The sequence below is a fragment of the Hylobates moloch genome, unplaced genomic scaffold (assembly GCF_009828535.3).
Source record: "Hylobates moloch isolate HMO894 unplaced genomic scaffold, HMol_V3 SCAFFOLD_7, whole genome shotgun sequence".
Classification (NCBI taxonomy): domain Eukaryota; kingdom Metazoa; phylum Chordata; class Mammalia; order Primates; family Hylobatidae; genus Hylobates; species Hylobates moloch.
Window position 1 is genome coordinate 58,909,112 of NW_026652282.1, and position 26,388 is coordinate 58,935,499.

Genomic DNA, 26,388 nt, shown 5'->3' on the forward strand with positions numbered 1-26,388 from the left:
GCACGATCTCAGCTAACTGCAGTCACTGCCTCCTGGGTTCAACCGATTCTCCTGCTTAAGCCTCCCAAATAGCTGGGATTACAGGCACACGCCACCATGCCTGGCTAATTTCATATTTTTAGTAGAGATGGGGTTTCACCATGTTGGCCAGGTTGATCTCGAACTCCTGACCTCAGGTGATCCTCCCACCTCGCCCTCCCAAAGTGCTGGGATTACAGGCATGAGCCACCATGCCCAGCCTGATAAATATATATTTTTAATGTGACTGACATTTGGGGAGGAGAGAAAGAAGCTCTAGTAAGGTCCCATAGTATTTTATGTGAAGCTAATGGGGCCAAATGCATTTCAACATTCAGAATTTTTAGGATTTAGAAAGATAATACCATATATAAAACACCCAGAAAAGTCTGGAGCAGCACCTTTTAGTAAAACACATTTATATTTCTGCAGCAAAAGATAGTATTCATACTAAGTGAGATAACTAAATTCTATAAATAGTTTCATGTCACCTCAAGTCAGGTTTAACCCTCAAATGAGTTTTTGGAACTTTCTGGGATTTGGAATTGTGGATAAGGGGTTGTGGTCCTGCACTGAAGTTTGTCAGGCAGTATCTTTAGTTGATAGAATAAAATGGCAGGGAGCTAGATGCTTAAAAGTGATTTCAAGATATTTTTAATTGACAAAGCAGAGTATAATTAATGACAGCGTCTCTGGGTTTCTAGGATTTGTACTGTGTTCGCAGTGACCTGGGGAACCTGCTCAAAGCCCTGGGTCGCTTGGAAGAAGCCAAGGTAGGTGTTTGATAGAACACATTTAAACATCAGTATTATGAAAACTTGTACTTTTTGCCAAGTCTTCAACTCTTCATTGAGCTATCTTCACAAAACAGCCCTTTGAAACTGAGGAAAACTGACGGCATGAATCGCCTCAGAATAGAGCAGGGCCAGGCTTTGGCATATCTGTTCTAAATCTGAGGGTAAAGCAAGAACCTGAACATTTTGGAGCCTTTCTGCTGAGCTAGACCATCTTTATAACACTGGGCTCCGTCATGATCTTATGTGGGAATAAATAACATTCCTTCAAATCTGAGGCTTGCCTGCTGGTGACAAGCAGAGCGCCTGTGATTTGGCTCAAGACTCCTATATGATGCAGGTGCCATTGAAAATGCTGCTCTTCTAAGTCCTTTGTGGCTTGTAAGTGGAGAAGAATTTCATCCAAATGTTACCCTGTAATACTGGCATTTAAAATTCTTATTTAACCTTCCTCCCTTCATCTTCCTCACCCTTTTTTCAGTGGAAGAAAGGCTGTTAAAATGATTGCAAATTAATAATTGGAACATCCTGTCCCTTCTTGTCCCCACTCCCTTTCCAAGTTCCTTTTTCCTCTTTTCCAATCCTAGTTGTCTACCTTCTTTTCTTCCTCATTTCCTTCTTTTATTCCTCCCCACCCCAACCCCTTAAAAAAAAGGTCAGAAGGACAAAGCTGGTTTGTTTGGGAAATGGACTGATCGAAAGAAAACTTGCCAAAGTGGAAAGGTGGCTTTTAGCATTCTGTGTTTCCAAATAATGAATTTGAACACCAGGTTGGGTTAATTAAAGCTTTTGGTATAATTTAAAATTAAATTTATAAATGCAGTTGTCTTGTTACAAGCCACCTTACGCAACCGCGCTGCAGGGGTGAGGAGTGGGGAGAAACCAGAATGCTTCTGAAACTCCCACCTGTTGCTCTGAGCCCCACGCGCATGCTAATGCGTGGAGTGTATGCGCAGCGTAGCTGTCTGTTTGACTGCTTCATCCAGGGAGGGAGAAGGCTTTTCAGCACCATCTAATGTTAAAAGGCACTAGTTTTAAGTGCACAGCTCATAAATTCTGCTGACATTTTGGATTAACCTTATGTAGGTTGCCAGCTAATGAACTGTAATTGATTTCAATCTTAGCTGATAAATCTAATTGGTAATTTATAGAACAAATATTTGATAAGCTCCTATTAATTGTCACCCCACCAAGCGGACAGCTAACATGAATTGCACTTCACTGCAGCTTTAGAGATCGGTTTAGGCTGAGACATTGCGCCTGCCTTAGGTTGCTGACTTCTTTATTTCAGAGCTCTGGAGACACCTAGTTTGAAAAATGTTATTCTGTTTTTTTGTGAGAACTTAGTAAACAAGAAAATACTCTTGAGTGAAATGCAATGTATTTCTTTTGTAATCAGTGCATTTGAAAATTCAAGCCAGCATATTCCTAGTAGATGGAAGCAAAATTAAGTTGTCTTTGTAGAAAATGAAGAGCCTTTCTTCCAGCAAAAATCCCTGCTGTATGCAATAGCCCTGATTAACCCTCTCCCTTCTGCATGTTTCCCATATTACAGACTTGAGACTGTCCTCATTCCCATATGTAATAGACATCCAAAGAATTTCAATTGCTTTGTTGAACTTTTACTAATGATCTTGTTTTTATTTTCTCTCTTGTTTTTGGTTTTTCACCATTGATATTGTATTTAGAAGGTTTCAGGTGGGTGAAACCTCCTATTCCATGCGTAAGGTGCCTCGCTGAAGGGAGCTCGAGGCCTGGATCTAGGGCAGACACACAACCTCCTCCTCCTCTTCCAGCAAGGAACGCACCGAAAAGTCACATGATGAGAAATATGGTAACGGGTTTGTAACTGCCACAGCAAAACAATTTGCCTCCATGCCTGAATCTTCTGTCTTGTGGCTTCAGAAACAGCTTAAAATAATTTTATTTACAAGCAAGTTATGTAAGAGAATGTTTTATACTATAGCCACAATTCTGTCAAAGATAAGTAAAAGTTAATTGATATTAAAAATTATTAGAGATAATTTACTTAGTAAAAGCTTCTAACTCTTCTTGTTGTTCATTTTTTTTCCTTTTTTCTTCTTTGTTTGGATTGCAGCATTCTGCTCTTCTGATGATGCGCTGTGACCCTGCAGTAGCGCAAAGGCTGCGCAGCGTTAATGCGCATTGCGTGCGAATGAACCCCTGTGAACGGTTGACTAGATGAGTAATCTGATTGACTGGCTCCCTCAGTCCTATTCTGTAGCCTTTTTGGATAAAATTGGGTTTTAACATACCTCGAGTCCAACTAATCTCATTAAACAAATATTCTCTATGGGCCTGTCTAGTAGATTAATGGATCTGGTTGGCCGTTTGCTGCGTCTAGGGGTGTTCTATGTAGCGCAGCAGTTCGCAGCGATTGCGCAGTGCGATGCTGTTAGGTTGCGCAAGCGATGTTTGCGCTCGCATTACAGGGACCTCAACCTAGGTGCAATCCTGTCATGTGAGGTTTTAGCTTCAGTCCTCCTTGGGAGGCGGGGGCATTGTGAGAATGTAACTTAAAGCCTGGCTTTATGATATCCTACTTGGCAGAAAGACATTTTTCTCCCCAGTAGCATAGTTTTGGTGTTAGTGAGGAACATTGTTGAAGAGCAGCATTTCCCAAAATGTGTTCCATAGTATTCTAATAAAATGCCCAATGAAAGAAGAGTTCCATGGTCAACTAAGTTCAGGGAACCCTGTTATACTATTAAAGGCTTAGGGAAGTCCAGTAAAGAAACCTATTTTCCAAATTTATTTGATCATGAACTCCTTTTTTTTTCAGCCATACCTCTTAACACCTCATAGAACACACTTTGGGAAACAGTGGGAGTAGGAAAACTCGGCCTCAAGTTGCGCCCTCTAGATAGCACTTGAAAACATGACAAGGGCCCGTAGTTTGGATAAGAGAACTCCAGCATAGAGCCTTATAGCAACTGACTTCCCAGTTAAGTCTCAGTGTAAGGGTTGGTCTTTGGTTGGCAGAACTGAACATGGTGGTTTGCACTTGGGTTCTGGTGGCGCAGGCGCAGGAGCAGCCAGCTGTGGCAGCGCATTAGTTTTGGCGCAAGCGAGCCTATGCTGCAGGGTCACTTTTGGCTGGTCAGAGAAGGAATAATGATATCACCTTCTTCCCCCCCTCCCCCCAATCTTTTTTTTTTCCCTTTACAAATTTTCCCCTTTCCCTTTACCTCCTTTCCCTCCCATCTTCTTTCATTAACCCCTCCTAAGGCATGTTATTTGAAAGCAATTGAGACGCAACCGAACTTTGCAGTAGCTTGGAGTAATCTTGGCTGTGTTTTCAATGCACAAGGGGAAATTTGGCTTGCAATTCATCACTTTGAAAAGGTTAGTCATTAAATAATTGGTATTTTTGAAGTGCTTATGCATGTAGTGTTTTTACTAGAACTAAATAATAGGTCTTAACCAGTGACATTATATCTTTGTTTCTCTGGCAGTATAGGTAGTACGTGACTTACAGAGAACAATGATTTGACTTAAATAATTTTTCAACTTGACAATGGTGCAAAAGAGATACACATTCAATAGAAATCATACTTTGAGTACCCATGTAGCCATTCTGGTTTTCCCTTTCAGTACAAGATTCAGTAAATTACATGAGATGCCCAACACACTATTATAAAATAAGGAGGAGGCTGAGGCAGGAGGATCACTTGAGCCCAGGAGTTAGAGGCTGCAGTGAGCTATGACCATGCCACTGTACTTAGCCTGAGTGACAGAGTGAGACCCTGTCTCTAAGATTAAAAAATAAAAAGGTACCATAAAGACACATGCATGCGTATGTTCATCACTTCACAATAGCAAAGACATGGAATCAACCTATATGCCCATCAACAGTGGGCTAAAGAAAATGTGGTACATATATGCCATGGAATACCATGTAGCCATCAAAAATGAAATCATGTCCTTTGCAGCAACATGGATGCAGCTGGAGGTTATTATCCTAAGTGAATTAACGCAGGAACAGAAAACCAAATACTGCACGTTCTCACAAGTGGGAGCTAAGCATTGGGTACACATGGACACAAAGGGGAACAATAGACAATGGGGCTTACTTGAGGGTGGAGGGTGAGAGGAGTGTGAGGGTACAAAAACTACTTACCAGGTACTATGTTCACTACCTGAGTGACAAAATCATTTGTATACCAAATTGCTGTGACACAATTTACCCATGTAACAAACCTGCATGTGTACCCCAAACCTAAAATAAATGTTGGAATTAAAATAAAACTCAAAGTTTTAAAAAAGGGCTTTGTATTAGATAATTTTACCTAACTGTAGGCTAATGTGTTCTGAGCATGTTTAAAATGAGGCTAGGCGGGCCAGGTGTGGTAGCTCACATCTGTGATCCCAGTGCTTTGGGAGGCCAAGGCGGGCAAATTGCTTGAGCTTAGGAGTTGAAGACCAGCCTGGACAACATAACAAGACCCTGTCTCTACAAAAATCAGCTGGGTGTGGTGGTGTGCTCCTGTAGTTCCAGCCATTTGTAGGGCTGAGGTGGGAGGATTGCTTGGGCCTGGGAGCTGGAGGTTGCAGTGAGCCAAGATTGCACCACTGCACTTCAGCCTGGGTGACAAAAGTGAGGCCCTGTCTCAAAAAAAAAAAAAAAAAAAAAATTAGGCTAAGCTAGGATGTTCACTAAGTGTTATAAATGCATTTTAACTTAAGATATTTTCAACTTATGGGTGTATCGGGACATAACCCCATCCTAAGTTGAGGAACATCTTTATTGCAGCGTTTGCTGGATAGTACACGGTATGGCAGTTTCCAGTTTTGTGTTGAAAATGTACTTTAGGCTGCGTGCAGTGGCTCACACCTGTAATCCAGCACTTTGGGAGGCTGAGGTGGGAGGATTGCTTGAGCCTAGTAGTTTCAGACCAGCCTGGGCAACATAGTAAGACCCTATCTCTACAAAAAATACAAAAAGTAGCCATGTGTGGTGGCGCACGCCTGTAGTCACAGCTACTGGGGAGGCTGAGATGGGAGGATCACCTGAGCTTGGGAGTTTGAGTCTGCAGTGAGCTGTGATCATGCCACTGCACTCCAGCCTGGGCGACGGAGTGAGACCCTGTCTCAAAAAAAAATGTACTTTAGTAATTAAAAATGATTTTTATAAATGGGCTTTAAAGAAGCAGGGCTTCTTGGTGAAAAGGCAGATTCCAGGTCTGGGGCAGGAAATTTAAAAAAATTTTTGGAATGTCTTGTCATACCAGAAAGCAAGGAAGCTTTGACATATTACTTTGCATCAAAAGGACTCAGGAAGCAACTTGCTCCCACTGGCTAAAGATGCAGACTTGAGCATCAATAGGAATAATAATTGAAATATACTAAAACTTATCAAATATGTTTAAATCTGTGAGCTCATAATTATGCTAAAAAATTCATTGATCACCTTTGGAAGACTTATAAGGAGGAATTAATTTGGAAAACTGGTTAAAAAGAGAAGAATAAAGTTTTTGAGGAACCTCTATACTAGTTCCCAAAATGGCTGTACCAATTTATACTTCCCCCATCAGTTACAAGGCTTCCCTTTCTTTACATCCTCACTAACACTTGTTTTTATTCGTCCTTTTGATGATAGCTATACTAACAAATGTAAGATGCTAACTCATGGTTTTATTTTGCATTTCCTTGATGATTAGTGATGTTGAGCATATTTTTTATATATCTGCTTGCCATTTGTTTTTTTTTGTTTTGTTTTGTTTTTTTGAGATGAGGTCCTGCTCTGTTGCCCAGGCTGGAGTGCAGTGGTGCCATAATAGCTCACTGCAACCTCGAACTCCTGGGCTCAAGTGATCCTCCCACCTCGGCCTCCCAAAGTGATGGGATTACAGGCATGAGCCCCACTGTGTCTGGCCTGTGTCTGGCCTGTACCTCTTCTTTTGAGAAATGTCTGTTTAGATCCTTTGCCCATATTTTAATGGGCGTATTTGCTAGAGTTGAGTTCCTTATCCCTTTATCAGATATATAGTTTGCAAATGCTTTCTCCTAACCCAGGGTTGCCTATTCACTCTGTGTAATTGTTTCGTTTACTGTGCAGAAGCTTTTTAGTTTGATGCAATCTCATTGCGTATTTTTGCTTTTGTTATCTGTGCTTTATGCTAAGTGAAACCAGGCACAGAAAGTTAGATACTGTATTATGTCACCTATTTGTGGAATCTAAAAAGGTTGATTTCATAGAAACAGAGAGTAGAAGGGTGGTGAGGCTTGGGGGGTGGAGGAGGGATGGGGAAAAGGGAGAAATTGATCAAAGTGCACAAAGTTTCAGTTAGACTGGAGGAATAAGTTTTAGTGATCTGTAGTACTGCATGGTGACCACAGTTGTTAATAACGTATATTTAAAAATTGCAAAAAGAATAGGTTTTTAATGTCCTCAACCACAAAAAAGTAAGTTAGTGAGGTGATGGGTATGTTAATTAGCTTGGTTGACTCTTTCTAAAATGTATACATGGATCAAACCATCACATTGTATGCCATAAATACACACAATTATATATCAACTTTAAATTTAAAAATTAATAAAGCATTTGTCTTCCCTCTCCTGTATGAACTGGACCATAGAGTAACCCAATAGTTGATGGGGGAAGCTTTTCTTTATAAAAGCATTCTAGCTAATAAGTGAAGAAGGAATGATAGAGTATCACCATTAATAGTGAAAGCATTTAGGCCGGGTGTGGTGGCTCATGCCTGTAATCCCAGCACTTTGGGAGGCCATGGCAGGTGGATCACCTGAGGTCAGGAGTTTGAGACCAGCCTGGCCAACATGGCGAAACCCCGTCTCTACTAAAAATACAAAAATTAGCCGGGCATGGTAGCAGGAACCTGTAATCCCAGCTACTTGGGAGGTGGAGGCAGGAGAATCTCTTGAACCTGGGAGGCAGAGGTTGCAGTGAGCCGAGATTGCGCCATTGCATTCCAGCCTGAGCGACAGAGCAAGACTCCATCTAAAAAAAAAAAAAAAAAAAGTTAAAGCATTTATCAGTGATGAAAACGAGATACAATGAGGTATTAAGTACCTTGTGGTAAACAATTTCACCAGTGAAGTAGTCTTGCACAAAGAGAAAAGAACACAAACCTAATTAAGCTTCTGGTTCTACCTACCAATTTACAGGAGACATAACGGGACAGGAAACATGTTAAAGGACACCACAGGGATGCAGTCAGCAAAATTCAAACTTTGGGAAGCTGACCTTCTTACTTCAACAAATTGTAATAAAAATGGAGATTTAAATTAAACTTTTAGGCTGGGTGCGGTAGCTCACCCCTGTAATCTCAGCACTTTGGGAGGCGAGTAGATCACTCCCAAGCGAGTGGATCACTTGAGGTCAGGAGTTCGAGACCAGCCTGGCCAACATGGTGAAACCCCATCTCTACTCAAAATACAAAAGAAAAAAAAACAGCCGGGTTCGGTGGCGTGTGCCTGTAATCTCAGCTACTTAGGAGGCTGAGGCAGGAGAATTGCCTGAACCCCGGGAAGAGGAGGAGGTTGCAGTGAGCCAAGATCGTGCCACTGCACTCCAGCCTGGGCGACAGAGTGAGCGACACTCCGTCTCCAAAAATAATGAGTGACACTCCGTCTCCAAAAATAAACAAACACACAAACTTTTAGAGGATTAAAAGAAACTCAGAGAGGCACATTGACAAATTATATTGGTCTTATTTGGATCCTGACTCAGTTAATGAGAAATTTGGAGCACTGAATGGATTTTTTTTTTTTTTTGAGACAGGGTCTCACTCGATCGCCCAGGCTGAAGTGCAGTGGTGTGATCTTGGCTCACTGCAGCCTTCACCTCCTGGGCTCAAGGGATTCACTTGCCTCAGCCTCCGGAGTAGGTGGGACTACAGGCCTGTGCCATCGCGCCTGGCAAACTTTTTGTATTTTTAGTAGAGACAGGGCTTTGCCATGTTCCCAGGTCTTGAACTCCTGAGCTCAGGCAGTCTGCCTGCCTCGGCCTCCCAAAGTGCTAGGATTACAGGCATGAGCCACCACGCCCAGCTGATATTTAATATGAAGGAATTGCTGTCTTTTTTTTTTTTTTCTGTTAGGTATGATAATGGTATTGTGGTTAGGTTGGGAGGAAAAAGCATTCTTGTGTTGTCCCTGAGATACATATTGAACTATTTTCGAATGGAATATGTCTGAGCTTTGCTTCAAAATGATCTGCGAAGAGGGGGAATAAGTTGGAGTATAGATTAAATAAGATCAAACATGATATATGAATTGTTGAAAATGGATAATGGAGACTTGGACGTGATGTTCCTCTGCTTTTGTATATGTTTAAACATTTCTGTTATAAAGTTTAAAAGTTCTTGGGGTAGACATCTATCACTATAGACAATCTAAAATGCATCATGCGGTGTTTACTACAGAGTTGTCATCTAAGTGAAGATGAAGTGTTCTTTATTTTTTTTGAGACCGAATCTTGCTCTGTAGCCCAGGCTGGAGTGCAGTGGCACGATCTCAGCTCACTGCAGCTTCCGCCTCCCAGGTTCAAGCAATTCTCCTGCCTCAGCCTCCTGAGTAGCTGGGATTACAGGTGTGAGCCACCATGCCCGGCTAACTTTTTGTATTTTTTGGTAGAGACGGGGTTTCGCCATGTTGGCCAGGGTGGTCTTGAACTCTGGGCCTCAAGTGATCTGCCCGCCTTGGCCTCCCAAAGTGCTGGGATTACAGGCATGAGCCACTGTGCCCAGCAGATGAAGTGTTCTTTATCAGTCTTCAATAAACACACAATTACTCAGTGTCTTAATCAAATACCTTTTCAGTGTGTGTGGTTTTTTTTGTTTTTTTTTTTGTTGTTGTTGTTGTTGGAGACACAGTCTTGCTCTGTTGCCCAGGCTGGAGTGCAGTGGCGCAATCTTGGCTCACTGTAACCTCTGCCTCTCGAGTTCAAGCCATTCTCATGCCTCAGCCTCTCAAGTAGCTGGGACTACAGTTGCACGTCACCATGCCCAGGTAATTTTTGTATTTTTAGTAGAGATGGGGTTTCACCATGTTGGCCAGGCTGGTCTTGAACTCCTGACCTCAAGTAGTCCGACCTGGGCCTCCCAAAGTACTGGGATTACACATGTGAGCCACTGCACCCGGCCGGTGTTTTGATTGAAGTTTGCATTTACTATACTGTAGGAGTATCTTTCTTGATCAGTGTTTCTCTTCCTTGGTTAAACGTGAGGAGCTTATAAAAGATCTGGATATCCTGACCCTATCTTCAGAGGGTCTGATTTCACTGGCCTGTGATAGAGCCTAGGTACCTTTTCTAGGAGGTAAATTCTTAATATACTGCCAGGGTTGAGAATCACTGCTCTAGACAACATGACAGCTATTTGGATGACACCGTTTAATGGTTAGTATTTCCTTGAAGTATTGTATCTTACTGTGTATACAGCTCTAATTGCATGTCTTAATAAGGTCTTGCTGAGCATGTAGTTCGTATGCGTACAACTGAGGTATATATTTACCTTTTCAGTAAGAGTTTGCTGCCTCTTTTGCCACTATTTTTCAGAAGAGTTAGACTGGTTAATTGTGAATAAAATAGGGCCAATCATTAGGAGTATTCAAGTTTAATGAAATTGGAGCAGGCCCAATTTTTAATTTTTCTCTTCAGGACCCATTTTGCTCATGAGAACATGAGGCATGAGAAGTTATTTTGATAATGTTGAGGTTTGCAAAAATAATGAGAAGGTACTAAATAAATAATTGGTTTATTAAAATGAAATGTAATTGAAAGTCTGCAAGGACCTTGGAGTAAAAAAATTGTAATTGGGAAGTTGATCTGGTGAAATTCTAACTTGCTCTGAGTAACTAACTCTCTTGAAATTTTTAGGCTGTCACTCTTGACCCAAACTTTCTGGATGCTTATATCAATTTAGGAAATGTCTTGAAAGAGGCACGCATTTTTGACAGGTGAGAGAATGTTCTGTTTAATAAATTTTCTTGAATCTTTGTTGTATTGACACTTGACAGTTTGGACCGAAATGATGACAATAGTCCATTGAAACATATTTGTCTTTTCTAGTACGTTGTTCTCTGTCCATGTCCTGTGTTGCCTTTTATTTACAGATGTCGTTTGTTGCCTGACTTTTTGTTGTTGGCTTTCCTCAAAGCCGTTATCTTTCTCATTGGGAGTTTAGTTGAAATTTTTTTTATTGTTAAAATGGTTGAAATGGTTCTTTCTTAGACTAAATTATTCCTTTGACCTGATTTAGAAAGCAAAGTAAACCCTGACTTTTAAATTTTTTGTTGTTGTCAGAGGAAAGCCTATTTTTTATGTGGGAGTAGAAAATTTCCCAGTGTAAAGACACATTTTATAAAGGTGTGATTTTGGTTTGAGGTTAAAATATAATACAGCATGAATTATGTAATAATTACAATGACTTGATATATTTTGATATAATACAGCTTGAATGAGTTGTAACAAACCATCCATTAAGAATGAGTTACATTTTGTGTGTGTGTGTGTGTGTGTGTGTGTGTGTGTGTGTGTGTGTGTGTGTGTGTTTATTTACAGAGCTGTGGCAGCTTATCTTCGTGCCCTGAGTTTGAGTCCAAATCATGCAGTGGTGCACGGCAACCTGGCTTGTGTATACTATGAGCAAGGCCTGATAGATCTGGCAATAGACACCTACAGGCGGGCTATCGAACTACAACCACATTTCCCTGATGCTTACTGCAACCTAGCCAATGCTCTCAAAGAGAAGGGCAGTGTAAGGATTTTTACTCATTCTATTTGTTATCTGGGAGGATTAAGAGTCTTTTCTGGCCAGGTGTGGTGGCTCACACTTGTAATGCCAGCACTTCGGGAGGCCACGATGGGAGGATTGCTTGAGCCTAGGGTTTCGAGACCAGCCTAGGCAACATGAAGAAACCCTGTCTCTACAAGAAATACAAAAATTAGCCGGGCATGGTGGCGCACACCTGTAGTCCCAGCTCCTTGGGAGGCCGAGGTGGGAGGATCGATTGAGTCCTGGGAGGTTGAGGCTGCAATGGGCCAAGATTGTGCCACAGCACTCCAGCCTGGGCAACAGAGCGAGACTCTGTCTCAAAAAATCACAAAAACCAAAAAACAGCAAAAAAGGAAAGTCTTTTGTACAAGTATTGAGATGGTATATTGGTTTACTTTAGAGTTTTGGTTGAGGGTAAGAATACCAAAAAATATCAATTTTCTGTAGCATTACCAGCCATTAGGTTTAATTAAGCAATTATTAGAACAGTATCAGTGGAGGCTTTATGATTCTCTACAGTTTTTGAAGACTTTGTTTTGTTTTCTAGGTTGCTGAAGCAGAAGATTGTTATAATACAGCTCTCCGTCTGTGTCCCACCCATGCAGACTCTCTGAATAACCTAGCCAATATCAAACGAGAACAGGGAAACATTGAAGAGGCAGTTCGCTTGTATCGTAAAGCATTAGAAGTATGTGAGGGTGGTGTAGCTGGGCATTTAGCGTGATACTAGAGGGAAAGCAGTTAAATTTACCATCATCCACCTCTTTTGTAAAAATAGTGGTTGAATCATTTACAAGAGGATTATTCATTGAACTAATAATTGAGTACCTAAGGTATGATGTGAGGCCCTATGTGACATTCCAGAAAATCCCTGCATTCAGAATTCATTATTCTGTGGATAAGATCTGTACAAAAAAATTAAACATTAACCCACAGTTCAAGAGAAGTTACTTATAAGTATATAATCTTAGTGCCTGATGGCTGTATGGTAGTGGTTAGTAGATATGGTAGGAGTTTAGCAGAGAGAGATTTCAGTGGTGTTGGAGTGGTCAGGATAAACTAAGAGGAGAAGAGGTGTACCTCATTATGTTTGAAACAAGAAGAGGTATAAAATAGAGGAAGAGGTAGAATTTGAGAATGAATAGACTTGGAAAAGGTAGAGCCAAGTTTAGGGGTTTAAACGTACTTGAGCAAAGTTCTTAAGGTGGTGAGTTATTACTGCTGCTTTAGCAATTTTTTTAATCTCAGTTATGATCTTGACTCTTTATAGGTCTTCCCAGAGTTTGCTGCTGCCCATTCAAATTTAGCAAGTGTACTGCAGCAGCAGGGAAAACTGCAGGAAGCTCTAATGCATTATAAGGAGGCTATTCGGTAAGAGACATTAACAGCCTTATTTTTAAAATTATTTTTAATTTTAAAATGTTTGACATTCGGCACATTGCAGATGCTGAAATGGCTTTAAATAACAATAGAATAAGTTAGCATTACAGTGGGTTAAAGATTTTTGTATTGGAGAAATAAAACCTTTGGCTTCTCTTTTAGAATCAGTCCTACCTTTGCTGATGCCTACTCTAATATGGGAAACACTCTAAAGGAGATGCAGGATGTTCAGGGAGCCTTGCAGTGTTACACGCGTGCCATCCAAATTAATCCTGCATTTGCAGATGCGCATAGCAATCTGGCTTCCATTCATAAGGTACTACTGTTTATCATAATATGTGCAGTTTAACACCTAAAATTTAATTTTTGGAAGCTTTTTACCATCCTGCTTTATTTATTTTCCAGGATTCAGGGAATATTCCAGAAGCTATAGCTTCTTATCGCACGGCTCTGAAACTTAAGCCTGATTTTCCTGATGCTTATTGTAACTTGGCTCATTGCCTGCAGGTAAAGAATAACAGGCCAGTAATTGGCTCTCTGTTTTTTGTTGTATGCCATAAGAATCCAAGCCTGACTGGAAATAGTGTTTTTAATAGGCTATCTGACATTACTTTAGGCCAAAGACATATCAAATATTAAATACTGGGATAGGGCTTTCTGGATAATAACTTCTTTTTGCTTTCTCTAGATTGTCTGTGATTGGACAGACTATGATGAGCGAATGAAGAAGTTGGTCAGTATTGTGGCCGACCAGTTAGAGAAGAATAGGTTGCCTTCTGTGCATCCTCATCATAGTATGCTATATCCTCTTTCTCATGGCTTCAGGAAGGCTATTGCTGAGAGGCACGGCAACCTGTGCTTAGATAAGGTGTGATTCTTTTGTTTTAATCTTTTTGTTGTAAACTAAAACACAAATACAGAAAACTCTGCAAATCAAATCTGTGGCTTAATGAATGATTATAAAGTGAACACCACCCAAGTTGAGAAATAAAACTTTTGTGAGCCACTTCACAACCCCTTCCATTGTGTCCTGAGTATAACCCCCTGCACTTCATAAGATGGAATCCTTAACTCCTTCACGTAAACACTAATGATAGACTAATGGTACTTTTCTTTAAGTTGAAAGCCGTAATTTTTTTTTTCTTTTATCTTTTTTTCTTTCTTTTTGAGTCAGGGCCTTGCTCTGTCGCCCAGGCTGGAGTGCAGTGGTGTGATCATGGCTCACTGCAGCCTCGACCTCCCCGAGTTTAGGTGATCCTCCCACCTCAGCCTCCCGAGTAGCTGGGACTACAGGCGCATGCCACCACATCTAATTTTGTATTTTTTGTAGAGATGGGGTTTTGCTATGTTGCCCAAGCTGGTCTCAAACCTCTGGGCTCAAGTGATCTGCCCACCTCGCCCTGTCAAAGTGCTGGGATTACAGGTGTGAGCCACTGTGCCTGGCCAGCCATCATGTTTAGTGGAGTGCTTGGTATTTTGTATTCACCTTTGAGAATTAGAGCAGTACTTGATCAAGGATTGGATCAAAGGTTGGATAATAGATTGGAGTGCTAGGTGTATTTTTTTTTTTTTTTTTGAGACAGTGTCTCTGTTACCCAGACTGCAGTGCAGTGGTGCCATCTCAGCTCACTGCAACCTGTGTCTCCCAGGTTAAAGTGATGCTTGTGCCTCAGCTTCCCGAGTAGCTAGGATTACAGGCGTGTGCCACCACGCCCGGCTAATTTTTGTATTTTTAGTAGAGATGGGGCTTTGCCATGCTAGGCTGGTCTCGAACTCCTGACCTCAGGTGATCCGCCTGCCTCAGCCTCCCAAAGTGCTGGGATTACAGGCATGAGCCACTGCCCCCGGCCATAATTTTGTTTTTAGAAAATGTTTCCCTATAGAATTTTCTAATATGCGGGAGGAAACCATGCTCTGTCCATACTGCTTCATACCTACAAGTTTTAGATTTGCTCGCACTTTTTCTTTTTTTTGGGGACAGGGTCTTGCTCTGTTGCCCAGGCTGGAGTACAGTGGCACAACCTTGGCTTACTGCAACCTCCACCCTCCCAGGTTTGGGCGATTCTCCCACCTCAGTCTCCCAGGTAGCTGGGACTACAAGCACGCACCACCACGCCCAGCTAATTTTTTTTTTTTTTTTTTTTTTTTACTAGAGATTGGATTTCACCGTGTTGGCCAGGCTGGTCTCGAACTCCTGACCTCAAGCAATCCGCCTCCTTGCCTTCCCAGAGTGCTGGGATTTGCTCATGCTTTATAGATCTCAGGAGCAGGTCAAAGTATGAAGCATATTACATAAAGTGCTGAGGTTGCATCTCTCCGGCAATATTAACTAAATGCTCTGGGCAGACCTTTTTCAACAGGTGTGAGGTATAGGTTTGGTGTGTTTTTCGTCAGTTTTCCTAGATGAAAATTTATGTAGATTTTACTAACAAGCATTGGATTCTGTTGATAGATTAATGTTCTTCATAAACCACCATATGAACATCCAAAAGACTTGAAGCTCAGTGATGGTCGGCTGCGTGTAGGATATGTGAGTTCTGACTTTGGGAATCATCCTACTTCTCACCTTATGCAGTCTATTCCAGGCATGCACAATCCTGATAAATTTGAGGTAAGACTAGTGTTTCTCTAGAATCACTATTTGTTTAAGAAAGAAAAAACCCACAATGTTGGCTTGTCACCATGAGGCATGGAAACCCCGTGTCTTTTGGAAAGATTTGAGCCAGTGTTATTAAATATGCCATGTGCTGCCTTTCAGGTGTTCTGTTATGCCCTGAGCCCAGATGATGGCACAAACTTCCGAGTGAAGGTGATGGCAGAAGCCAATCATTTCATTGATCTTTCTCAGGTAGATGAAACTCTCATACTTTAACTTTTTATTTTGAGCAAGTTTAAATAAAACTATTAGCATATAGTTTATTTTTGGTAAGTATTAAATGCTATAATACCACATATAGGCAATTGTGTTGATCTTATTTCCTTGGTCATTTATGTTAATCAGCATGGCTTTTTCCGAGGTTGCAGATGAAACAGAAATGTGTTATGCTTGTGCTTGGACATACAACTTTTCTGGAGATTGAGCCAGCACTTATGACAGAAGATACTTAATAAATATTGACAAAATGGTGACTTGGGAGAAGAATAAATAGGTCTTTTAAAGAAAATAGGGCCGGGTGTGGTGACTCACGCCTGTAATCCCAGCACTTTGGGAGGTCGAGGCGGGCGGATCATCAGGTCAGGAGATGAGACCATCTTGGCTAACATGGTGAAACCCCGTCTCCTACTAAAATACAAAAAATTAGCTGGGTGTGGTGGTGCATTCCTGTAATCCCCGCTACTTGGGAGGCTGAGGCAGGGGAATTGCTTGAACCCAGGAGGTGGAGGTTGCAGTGAGCTGAGATCGCACCACTGCACTCCAGCCTGGCAACAGAGCAAGACTCCATCTCAAAAAAAAAAAAAAAGAAAAAATAGATGAACTATGGTTCATCAGTTTCCACAGGCTTTTGCCTTTGGTTATCTTTATTTCTGTACTTGTTCTATTGTTGTATCCTCTAGGAGCGTAAGTTTTATGATAAATTAAGATTGAAACCTGTGGGGGAATTAATTTGCTGAGTATGTAGGCTACAGTGTTGTCTTTGTAGACTCTATTAGTCACTTTGACTAATAGAGATAATATACTCTTTATATAGTGTGTGTGTGTGTACACACATGTATGTATGTACATACACATGCAGGTATGGTATGTATGCATATATATAAAAATATACATGTGTATGTGTATATATATATGAATCACTGAAGTCCTAGCAGAAAGGTTTTGAGACTTCTCATTTAATAAATAGTATGTACCAACAAATTTTGCAATATAGCTGTTGCTTCAAAAGTATGCCTGGCCATTTTTGATACACAGTTGGACTCTTTGTGACCAAGAAGCATACCTCTTTCTTTTTTTTGAGACGGAGTCTTGCTCTGTCGCCCAGGCTGGAGTGCAGTGGCGCTACCTCGGCTCACTGCAAGCTCCGCCTCCCGGGTTCACGCCATTCTCCTGCCTCAGCCTCTCCAAGTAGCTGGGACTACAGGCGCCCGCCACCACGCCCGGCTAATATTTTTTGTATTTTTAGTAGAGACGGGGTTTCACCGTGGTCTCGATCTCCTGACCTTGTGATCCGCCCGCCTCGGCCTCCCAAAGTGCTGGGATTACAAGCGTGAGCCACCGCGCCCGGCCCGAAGCATACCTCTTTCTACCTCTGAGACCTTTAGGGACTCACTGCTGATTGATTGCAGTCTAAACTCTTCAGCATAGCTTTTGTAATCTTTTTCTGTTTGCCACGACTTTGTCAGTACTTTAACTCACCATTCAACATCTTGTATACCCTATACTAAATAGAAGTGAATTACTCACTTTTTTTTTTTTTTTTTTTTTTTGAGATGGAGTTTTGCTCTTGTTGCCCAGGCTGGAATGCAGTGGCACAATCTCGGCTCACTGCAATCTCTGCCTCCCAGGTTCAAGCAATTCTCTTGCCTCAGCCTCCCGAGTAGCTGGGATTACAGGCGCCTGCCACCACACCCAGCTAATTTTTGTATTTTTAGTAGAGGTGGGGTCTCACCACATTGGCCAGGCTGGTCTCAAACTCCTGACTTCAGGTGATCCACCCGCCTCGGCCTCCCAAAGGGCTGGGATTACAGGTGTGAGCCACCATTGCCCGGCCTACTCACCATTTTCTAAACTCCCTCACACTTTACTCTAGTTCTTCATTCATACTGTTCTCTACTGAGATTGTATTCTGTTAAACTCCTTCAAACTCCTATTCGTCTTTGAAGACCTATTTCAAATACCAATTCGAGGCTGGGTGCAGTGGCTCACGTGTATAATCCTTTGGGAGGCTGAGGTGGAAGGATTGCTTGAGGCCATCATGGGCAACATAGTGAGACCCTGTCCCTACCAAATAAAAAAAAAAAGATTACAAAATTTCAAATACCAATTTCTCTATGAAATGTTGTTACCCATATATTCAATCCAGAAGTGAACTTTCCTTCCTTTGTGTTCTATTTCTCTAATGCTTTGGGCCCATTTTAATGGCACTCAACCATATTTGTGCCCGAATTAATGTGGTTAATTTGTGTTCTTACCTCTTTTCCATCTGGGAATCTGAATTATGTTAAATGCCATTAAAACTAATGGAATTGATCTGAGATTATACGTAGTGAGTTCTTATTTTCTATTCTGTAGATTCCGTGCAATGGAAAAGCAGCTGATCGCATCCATCAGGATGGAATTCATATCCTTGTAAATATGAATGGCTATACTAAGGGTGCTCGAAATGAGCTTTTTGCTCTCAGGCCAGCTCCTATTCAGGTAAACAAATTAACAGTCATCACTTATAACATGTATTTGGCTAAGAAGACAGTGATGTGCTGCTTTTCCTCCCTCTGGTTAACTGATATTTGAAACTGTAGGGCAGACATAATTTTAATTTTTTTAAGTTGTTGAAATGCACAGGACAAAAATAGTGTAGAGCACAATGCTTATAGGTACATGTATATGGAGACATGCAATTCATGGTTGGCTATGAACAGTTACTCTGTCTTGCAAATTTGAAGAACATTTTAGCATTTTGAAAGTTAGTCTAAAATACAGGCCAGGTATGGTGTCTCATGCCTGTAATCCCAGCACTTTGGGATGCTTAGGCAGGAGGATCTCTTGAAACCAGGAGTTTGAGACCTGCCTGGGCAACAAAGCAAAACACCCTATCTCTACAAAAAATTAAAAAATTAGCTAGAGTGGTAGTGTGCCTTTGTGATCCCAGCTATTCGGGAGGCTAAGGTGGAAGGATTGCTTAAGCCTAGGAGTTTGAGGCTGCAGTGAACTATCATTGTGCCACTGCACTCCAGCCCGGGTGACAGAGTGAGAGTCTCTCTTATAGAACTACTTCATTGCTTTCGGCTAAAGAAGTCAGCCTTACTGTGCGTGTGGCAAGTGCCTGTAATCCTGGCTACTCTGGAGGCTGAGGCAGAAGGATTGCTTGAGCCCAGGAGTTTGAGGCTGTAGTGATCTACGATTGCACCATTGTATTCCAGCCTAGGGAACAGAGTGAGACCCTGTCTCTAAAAAAGAGTTAGACCTCCTTGTTTATTTACTTATTTAATTTTGGCACCTTTAGGTTCTTTTTTTAAAAACCACTTTATTGAGGTACAGTTGACATACAAAAAGTTGTACATATTTAATGTATATGACTTGATGAATTTAGAGATAAGTGTACTGATAAAAGTTCTTAATCAGTTTTTGATCTGATTTTTTTAAGGCAATGTGGCTGGGATACCCTGGGACGAGTGGTGCGCTTTTCATGGATTATATTATCACTGATCAGGAAACTTCGCCAGCTGAAGTTGCTGAGCAGTATTCTGAGAAATTGGCTTATATGCCCCACACTTTTTTTATTGGTGATCATGCTAATATGTTCCCTCACCTGAAGGTAGGTATGAAACAGTGCTATGGAGGAATTTCAAAGAACTGTAGCTTTTTATTTCCTTGCTATTGTCTGTGTAAATCCTAAAAGACATGTCTGAAACTATTTTTTCCATTAGAAAAAAGCAGTCATCGATTTTAAGTCCAATGGGCACATTTATGACAATCGGATAGTTCTGAATGGCATCGACCTCAAAGCATTTCTTGATAGTCTACCAGATGTGAAAATTGTCAAGGTCAGAACCTAGTCAGTATTGTCATTGAAATAAAGTTAACTGCATTCACGATCTTTTCCCTAATAATGCATTTCTTTTTTTCAGATGAAGTGTCCTGATGGAGGAGACAATGCAGATAGCAGTAACACAGCTCTTAATATGCCTGTTATTCCTATGAATACTATTGCAGAAGCAGTTATTGAAATGATTAACAGAGGACAGATTCAAATAACAATTAATGGATTCAGTATTAGCAATGGACTGGCAACTACTCAGGTGAGAAGATAATAATACATTATATATCCCGCCAAGTATGCATTTATTTCCCTTAACCTCATGATAACTCTAGGAGTCAAGTATCATTATCACCATTTTATAGATGAGGAAATGAGTTTAGTGGAAACATGCATCTTATATAGGTGTGTCTGATTTTAAAAGTCTCCTAGATTCAGCCAGCAGATTATTACTTACTGAGAAACCGCTGTGTTAATATCTTGTTATTCCCTGCCTGTGGCCTTACTCTCTTATATGATGAACTATGTGTAGATACCATACAGTTTCTTGCTTCTGTAAACCCATCCTTTCCCTAGCTAAATCCTACTCAGACGTTCAGTTCAGACAGCTCTTCCAGGAATCCATTTCCATACTTACCGCTAACGTCTCCATCCCTACTTCATTGGTACCTGTCCTTTATACCTCTGTAATGTTTGGAATATATCATTACATACAGCACAGCAGATGATAATTCCCTGTGTTTGTATCCTCTACTGAATTGAATTACTGAGCCCATGTCTTAATCACAGTAATGTAGTATGTACTCAATAAATAATATATTGCATGCTTAAATAAGTAGCTCTATCAAGAGAGTGTAAGGCAAAGATCTCTGACCTCTAGAGGTCATAGATGTCCTTGCACACCTGGAATAGTTATGTAACAATGTAAGGCAGTACTCAAATGTGTGAGAATTACAAGATGAAACTACTTATGTATGTAGAAGCTCAGAAACGGTGATGATCAATGTGAAGAGAGACACTCTTGGGAGAAGAGACCATTTGGAGGAGTAATTTAGCCTTGAAGAGTAGATGTGATTTAGAAAAGGACATTTCATTCATGAAGAAAAGAGTGATCAAAAGCTGTTGGATTGTTAATAGGATTTTGAGACCTTTTTTGGTTAGAGCAAGAAGTTTCATAGTGCAGTCTCCCCTAAATTAAATTAAGATAATGCTGCAACGGTTTGCCTTTTCTTAAACTTCATATATCATGAATATTTTTTCATGATTCAGTGACTTTTAATGGTTATACCATTTTTTATCTTACGGATTGAAATATTGGACTCCTTTTGCCTTTAAATATAACCATCATCTTTTCCTTGTTCTAGATCAACAATAAGGCTGCAACTGGAGAGGAGGTTCCCCGTACCATTATTGTAACCACCCGTTCTCAGTACGGGTTACCAGAAGATGCCATTGTATACTGTAACTTTAATCAGTTGTATAAAATTGACCCTTCTACTTTGCAGATGTGGGCAAACGTGAGTATGCATAGACTTATTGTTACCGTGTTAGAGACTAATAAAGATTTTGTATCTAGAGCTTCTTGCTGAAGATGGTCCTTCCACTCCCCTTTAGGAGCTGTTCTGCTCATTTCTTTTTAAAATTTTTTTTTTGGCTGGGTGCAGTGGCTCACGTCTGTAATCCCAGCACTTTGGGAGGCCGATGCGGGTGGATCACCTGAGGTCAGGAGCTTGAGACCAGCCTGACCAACATTGTGAAACCCCATCTCTATTAAAAATACCAAAAAATTAGCTGGACATGGTGGTAGGCGCCTGTAATCCCAGCTACTCGGGAGGCTGAGACAGGAGAATCACTTGAACCCGGGAGGTGGAGGTTGCAGTGAGCCGAGAGCATGCCATTGCACTCCAGACTGGGCAACAAGAGCAAACCTCCGTCTCAAAAAATTTTTTTTTAAAAATACTTTTTAAAAAATTTATTTTATTTATTTACATGTGACTCAACTGGGTTATGCCCTTTTTTTAAAAAACAGAATCCCACTCTGTTGTTCAGGCTGGAGTGCAGTGGTGTGATCTTGGCTCATGGCAACCTTTGCATCCCAGGTTCGAGTGATTCTTGTGCCTCAGCCTTCCAAGTAGCTGGGATTACAGGCATGTGCCACCATGTCTGGGTAATTTTTTTTTTTTTGTATTTTTAGTAGACAGGGTTTCACCATGTTGGCCAGGCTGGCCTCCAACTCCTGGCCTCAAGAGATCTGCCCGCCTTGGCCTCCTAAAGTGCTAGGATTACATGTGTGAGCCACTGCGCCTGCCCTTGTGCTCATTTATAATCTTCAAGAGATGTAGATTTTTCAGGCATTTTTGGTTTCTCCTTCCAGTGTCTAAATATGACATTGCAAACCTTTTAAATTTACATATTCAAAGCATTCTTCTGTCTAAAGGGCCAGCAGACTTTTTCTTAAAGGGCCAGATGGTAAATAGTTTTGTGGTCCATGCTGTTTCACATCTACTCAGCTTTGCCATTGTAGCATGAAAATAACCATAGGCATTTTGTAAATGATGAGTGTGGCTGTGTTCCAATGAAATTTTATTTATACGAACTGGCAGTATGCCAGATTTGGCTCACAGGCTGTGTAGTTCGCCAACCCCTGGTCTAAACTGATAGCATATACTGTCATGTACATCCACCCATTTTTAACATTCTTGTAGTATTGTAGAGTTATAACCAAGAAGGAGTCGATCTGTACATACGATTGTCTCTCAGTTCATCAGACCAGTCTGCATAAGTGGGATATCGGATAGCTATAACTGGCTCTTAATCCATAGAACTAAAATAAGATGGCATGTTTTACCTTTAGGTAATCTGGAGGTAATTCCTTGGTTAATTTTTTCCCCGATATCTGTTTAGTTTTATGTTTAGAGGAGAGGGGAGGATAGAAGAGAAGAGGAAGCAGATGAGTACAGGTCTACTGTCCTTAATCTTTACTTCCTGATGTTCACAAAAGCTCTGAAAATCAAAAGCTTTTTCATAAGTGTGTGGCAAATTTGTTTGGCAGCAAAACTACCTGAACTAACATTAGGGTATGTATTAGTCCGTTCTCATGCTGCTATAAAGGACTGCCCGAGACTGGGTAATTTATAAAGGAAAGAGGTTTAATTGACTCACAGTTCCACGTGGCTATGGAGGCCTCAGGAAACTTACAGTTATGGCCGAAAAGGGAGCTAACATGTCCTTCGCATGATGGCAGGAAGAAGTGCTGAGCCAAAGGGGGGAAAGCCCCTTATAAAACCATCCGATCTTGTGAGAACTCACTCTCTATCACGAGAACAGCAGCATTGGGAATAACTGCCCCCATGATTCAATTACCTACCACTGGGTCCCTCTCATGACATATGGGGCTTATGGGAACTACAGTTCAAGAAGAGAGATTGGGGTGGGGACACAGTCAAACTATGTCAGGGTATTTGTAGTCTTTTATTTATTCCATTTAGTATGACTATTCCTGCATCTCAATGCAGAGGTAGTAATATGTTTATAGGAAGTTGCTGCTGAGGGTGTTATGTAATACACACACACACACACACAGTAGTACTTTTTTAAAATCTGAAATATTCTGAATTTGGAAATTCATCTGTTCTCATAGCTTTCAGAGAAAGGGATTTTGAACTTACATGGTACATAGAGTAGATGTAAATCTAAATCAGGAGTTGGCAAACTATGACCTGTGGGTCAAATCCAGCCCACTGCTTGTTTTTGTAAATAAAACTTTATGGACACATAGCCATGCCTACTTGTTTACACATTGTCTGTGGCTGCTTTCAAGCTACAACAGAGGAACTGAGCAGTTATGACAGTCCGTGTGGCCGCAGAGCCAAAAATATTTGCTATCTGGCCCTTTACAGAAAAGACCGATTTATATTAGGCAAATAAAGTTAGGCAAGTGTGAGGTAACTTTCTTGGTTGTATCATAGTGGGGGATTTGAAATTTGGAATGCAAAATTCCTCTGTCTTAACAAAACACACTGCCTGTGTCAATTCCCACAGGAGGTAGCTGCCTCAGATTTTGCCTGTCTTTCTTTGAACTCAACTTTGAGGACAGCTAAGCAGAAGAGGGATAATTCAATTGATATAATTCATCTCTGTGAAGGAAAGACTTAAGTTCACAGCAGGCTTCTATCTGGTTGGAAAGAATAGAGTGTGGTAGAATTATTAGAGACCTCTGGGAGTCTTTGTTGAAAAAGGCAGATCTGCTATTAATAATTATTCTTATTTTCCCTATTTTAGATTCTGAAGCGTGTTCCCAATAGTGTACTCTGGCTGTTGCGTTTTCCAGCAGTAGGAGAACCTAATATTCAACAGTATGCACAAAACATGGGCCTGCCCCAGAACCGTATCATTTTTTCACCTGTTGCTCCTAAAGAGGAACACGTCAGGAGAGGCCAGCTGGCTGATGTCTGCTTGGACACTCCACTCTGTAATGGGCACACCACAGGGATGGATGTCCTCTGGGCAGGGACCCCCATGGTGACTATGCCAGGTAAGTTGCTGATAAATCACTGGAATCTTCCTTGTTCTTTTGAAAATCTCCGTTTGGGGGAGAAACTTCCAGGTGAAATTATGTGTACTAGGAGCAACATTAAAGGAAAGGTGACAGAAAGTGAGACTTGTTCCAACTTCATTCTCCATCTGCGTTGTGTGGAGGCTTAACATAAATAACATTAACTCTGTGCTGTTTTATGTTCTCAGATGTGCAGTTGTTATCTTTTGTATTGCAGGAGAGACTCTTGCTTCTCGAGTTGCAGCTTCCCAGCTCACTTGCTTAGGTTGTCTTGAGCTTATTGCTAAAAACAGACAAGAATATGAAGACATAGCTGTGAAGCTGGGAACTGATCTAGAATAGTAAGTAAACTTTTCCTTGAACAAATTATTTGGTAAAGTAGAGAGAATATAGCTGTTATAAAATGAAACCATAAAATAAGTGTAATATAAAATAGGTGAACTAGTATGCCCTCTGGATGGGAGAAGTACTTCTAAACTCTTAGAAATGAAGTGATCAATAGGTTTTACTATGTAAAAAGTAAATGGCTGAATAAAAAATATTCAAGAAAATTAAAAGGCAAACGAGGGGAAAAAATATTTTGTCTCAGATAACAAATTATTAATTACCTGGCTATGTAAAGACTGCAGAACATTTAAATTTTATAATCCCCTAATAGGAAAGTAAAAATGGAAATGACCAGACACCTCACTGAAGTGGAAATACAAAAGGTTAACAAGAAAGTGTTTCAGGCTCTGTAGTAGAAATGCCAATTAAAATTGTACTGAGGCTGGGTGTGGTGACTTATGCCTGTAATCCCAGCACTTTGGGAGGCTTGGGCGGATCACCTGAGAGCAGGAGTTCGAGACCAGCCTGGCCAACGTGGTGAAACCCCCGTCTCTACTAAAAATACAAAAATTAGTTGGGCGTGGTGGCATGTGCCTGTAGTCCCAGCTACTCAGGAGGCTGAGGCAGGAGAATTGCTTGAACCCGGGAGGCAGAGGTTGCAGTGAGCCAAGATCACACCATTGCACTCCAGCCTGGGTGACAGAGTGAGACTCTATCTCAAAAAAAAAAAACCAAAAAAAGAACCTGAGGTATATCCATTATTTGCCTATATAATAAAAAGATTTTTTGTATCAGTGAGGTAGCATTGAGGACTAGCCTTTTCATGCATTGGTGAATGAATTGGTACTGCCCTTCCTCCGAGTTTTTAGAGCCTTAAAAGTTAGATCTTTGGGCCAGGTGTGGTGGCTCATGCCTGTAATCCCAGCACTTTGGGAGGGTGAGGCGGGTGGATCACGAGGTCAGGAGATGGAGACCATCCTGGCTAACACAGTGAAACCCCGTCTCTACTAAAAAATACAAAAAATTAGCCAGGCATGGTGGCAGGCGTCTGTAGTCCCAGCTACTCGGGAGGCTGAGGCAGGAGAATGGCATGAGCCCAGGAGACGGAGCTTGCAGTGACCTGAGATTGCGCCACTGCACTCCAGCCTGGGCAACAGAGCGAGACTCTGTCTCAAAAAAAAAAAAAAAAAAAAAGTTAGATCTTTGACCCTAATACTGTCACTTCTTCACTACAGTCGGTGTAAGAAATGAAGAAAGCATAACTTAAATGCCTGAAAATAGTAGGAATTAGAGGGGTGATGCTTAGATGAGTGAGGATTTATCCATACAATAAACTAGTATTTCTTTCATTCTTTTATTTTTTTCGAGATAGGATTTTGCTCTGTTGCCTAGGCTGGAATGCAGTGGTGTGATCTTGGCTCACTGCAGCCTCCATGTCCTGGGCTCAGGCGATCCTCCCACCTCAGCTACCTGAGTAGCAGGGACTATAGGACTATAGGTACATGCCACCATGCCCCATGCCTGGCTAATTTTTAAATTTTTTTGTAGAGATTAAGTTTCAGTATGTTGCCCAGGCTGGGTATTTCTTTTCTTTTCCTTTTTTTTTTCCTAGACGGAGTCTCGCTCTGTCGCCCAGGCTGGAGTGCAGTGGCGCGATCTCGGCTCACTGCAACCTCTGACTCCCGGGTTCAAGCAATTCTCCTGCCTCAGCCTCCCGAGTAGCTGGGACTACAGGTGCACGCCACCACGCCCAACTAATTTTTGTATTTTTAGTCGAGACGGGGTTTCACCATGTCGGCCAGGCTGGTCTTGAACTCCTGACCTCGTGATCCACCCACCTCGGCCTCCCAAAGTGCTG

The 26,388-nt window shown here is 41.3% G+C and overlaps 1 protein-coding gene across 2 annotated transcripts in view; it reads left to right on the plus strand.

Annotated features, from left to right (window-relative positions):
- The window catches only part of OGT (O-linked N-acetylglucosamine (GlcNAc) transferase), a 43,280-nt gene that overhangs the window by 10,324 nt on the left and 6,568 nt on the right, over positions 1-26,388 (plus strand). For both annotated transcript variants that reach the window (XM_032757158.2, XM_032757159.2), the window contains exons 4-21: positions 723-791; positions 4,062-4,178; positions 10,676-10,755; positions 11,360-11,555; positions 12,121-12,261; positions 12,844-12,944; positions 13,116-13,269; positions 13,359-13,460; positions 13,642-13,821; positions 15,406-15,564; positions 15,712-15,801; positions 18,184-18,309; positions 19,256-19,426; positions 19,539-19,655; positions 19,740-19,910; positions 21,013-21,165; positions 23,930-24,182; positions 24,421-24,544. In XM_032757158.2, coding sequence (XP_032613049.1) covers positions 723-791; positions 4,062-4,178; positions 10,676-10,755; positions 11,360-11,555; positions 12,121-12,261; positions 12,844-12,944; positions 13,116-13,269; positions 13,359-13,460; positions 13,642-13,821; positions 15,406-15,564; positions 15,712-15,801; positions 18,184-18,309; positions 19,256-19,426; positions 19,539-19,655; positions 19,740-19,910; positions 21,013-21,165; positions 23,930-24,182; positions 24,421-24,544 — 2,504 coding nt within the window. The remainder of the gene's footprint in view (positions 1-722; positions 792-4,061; positions 4,179-10,675; positions 10,756-11,359; positions 11,556-12,120; positions 12,262-12,843; positions 12,945-13,115; positions 13,270-13,358; positions 13,461-13,641; positions 13,822-15,405; positions 15,565-15,711; positions 15,802-18,183; positions 18,310-19,255; positions 19,427-19,538; positions 19,656-19,739; positions 19,911-21,012; positions 21,166-23,929; positions 24,183-24,420; positions 24,545-26,388) is intronic.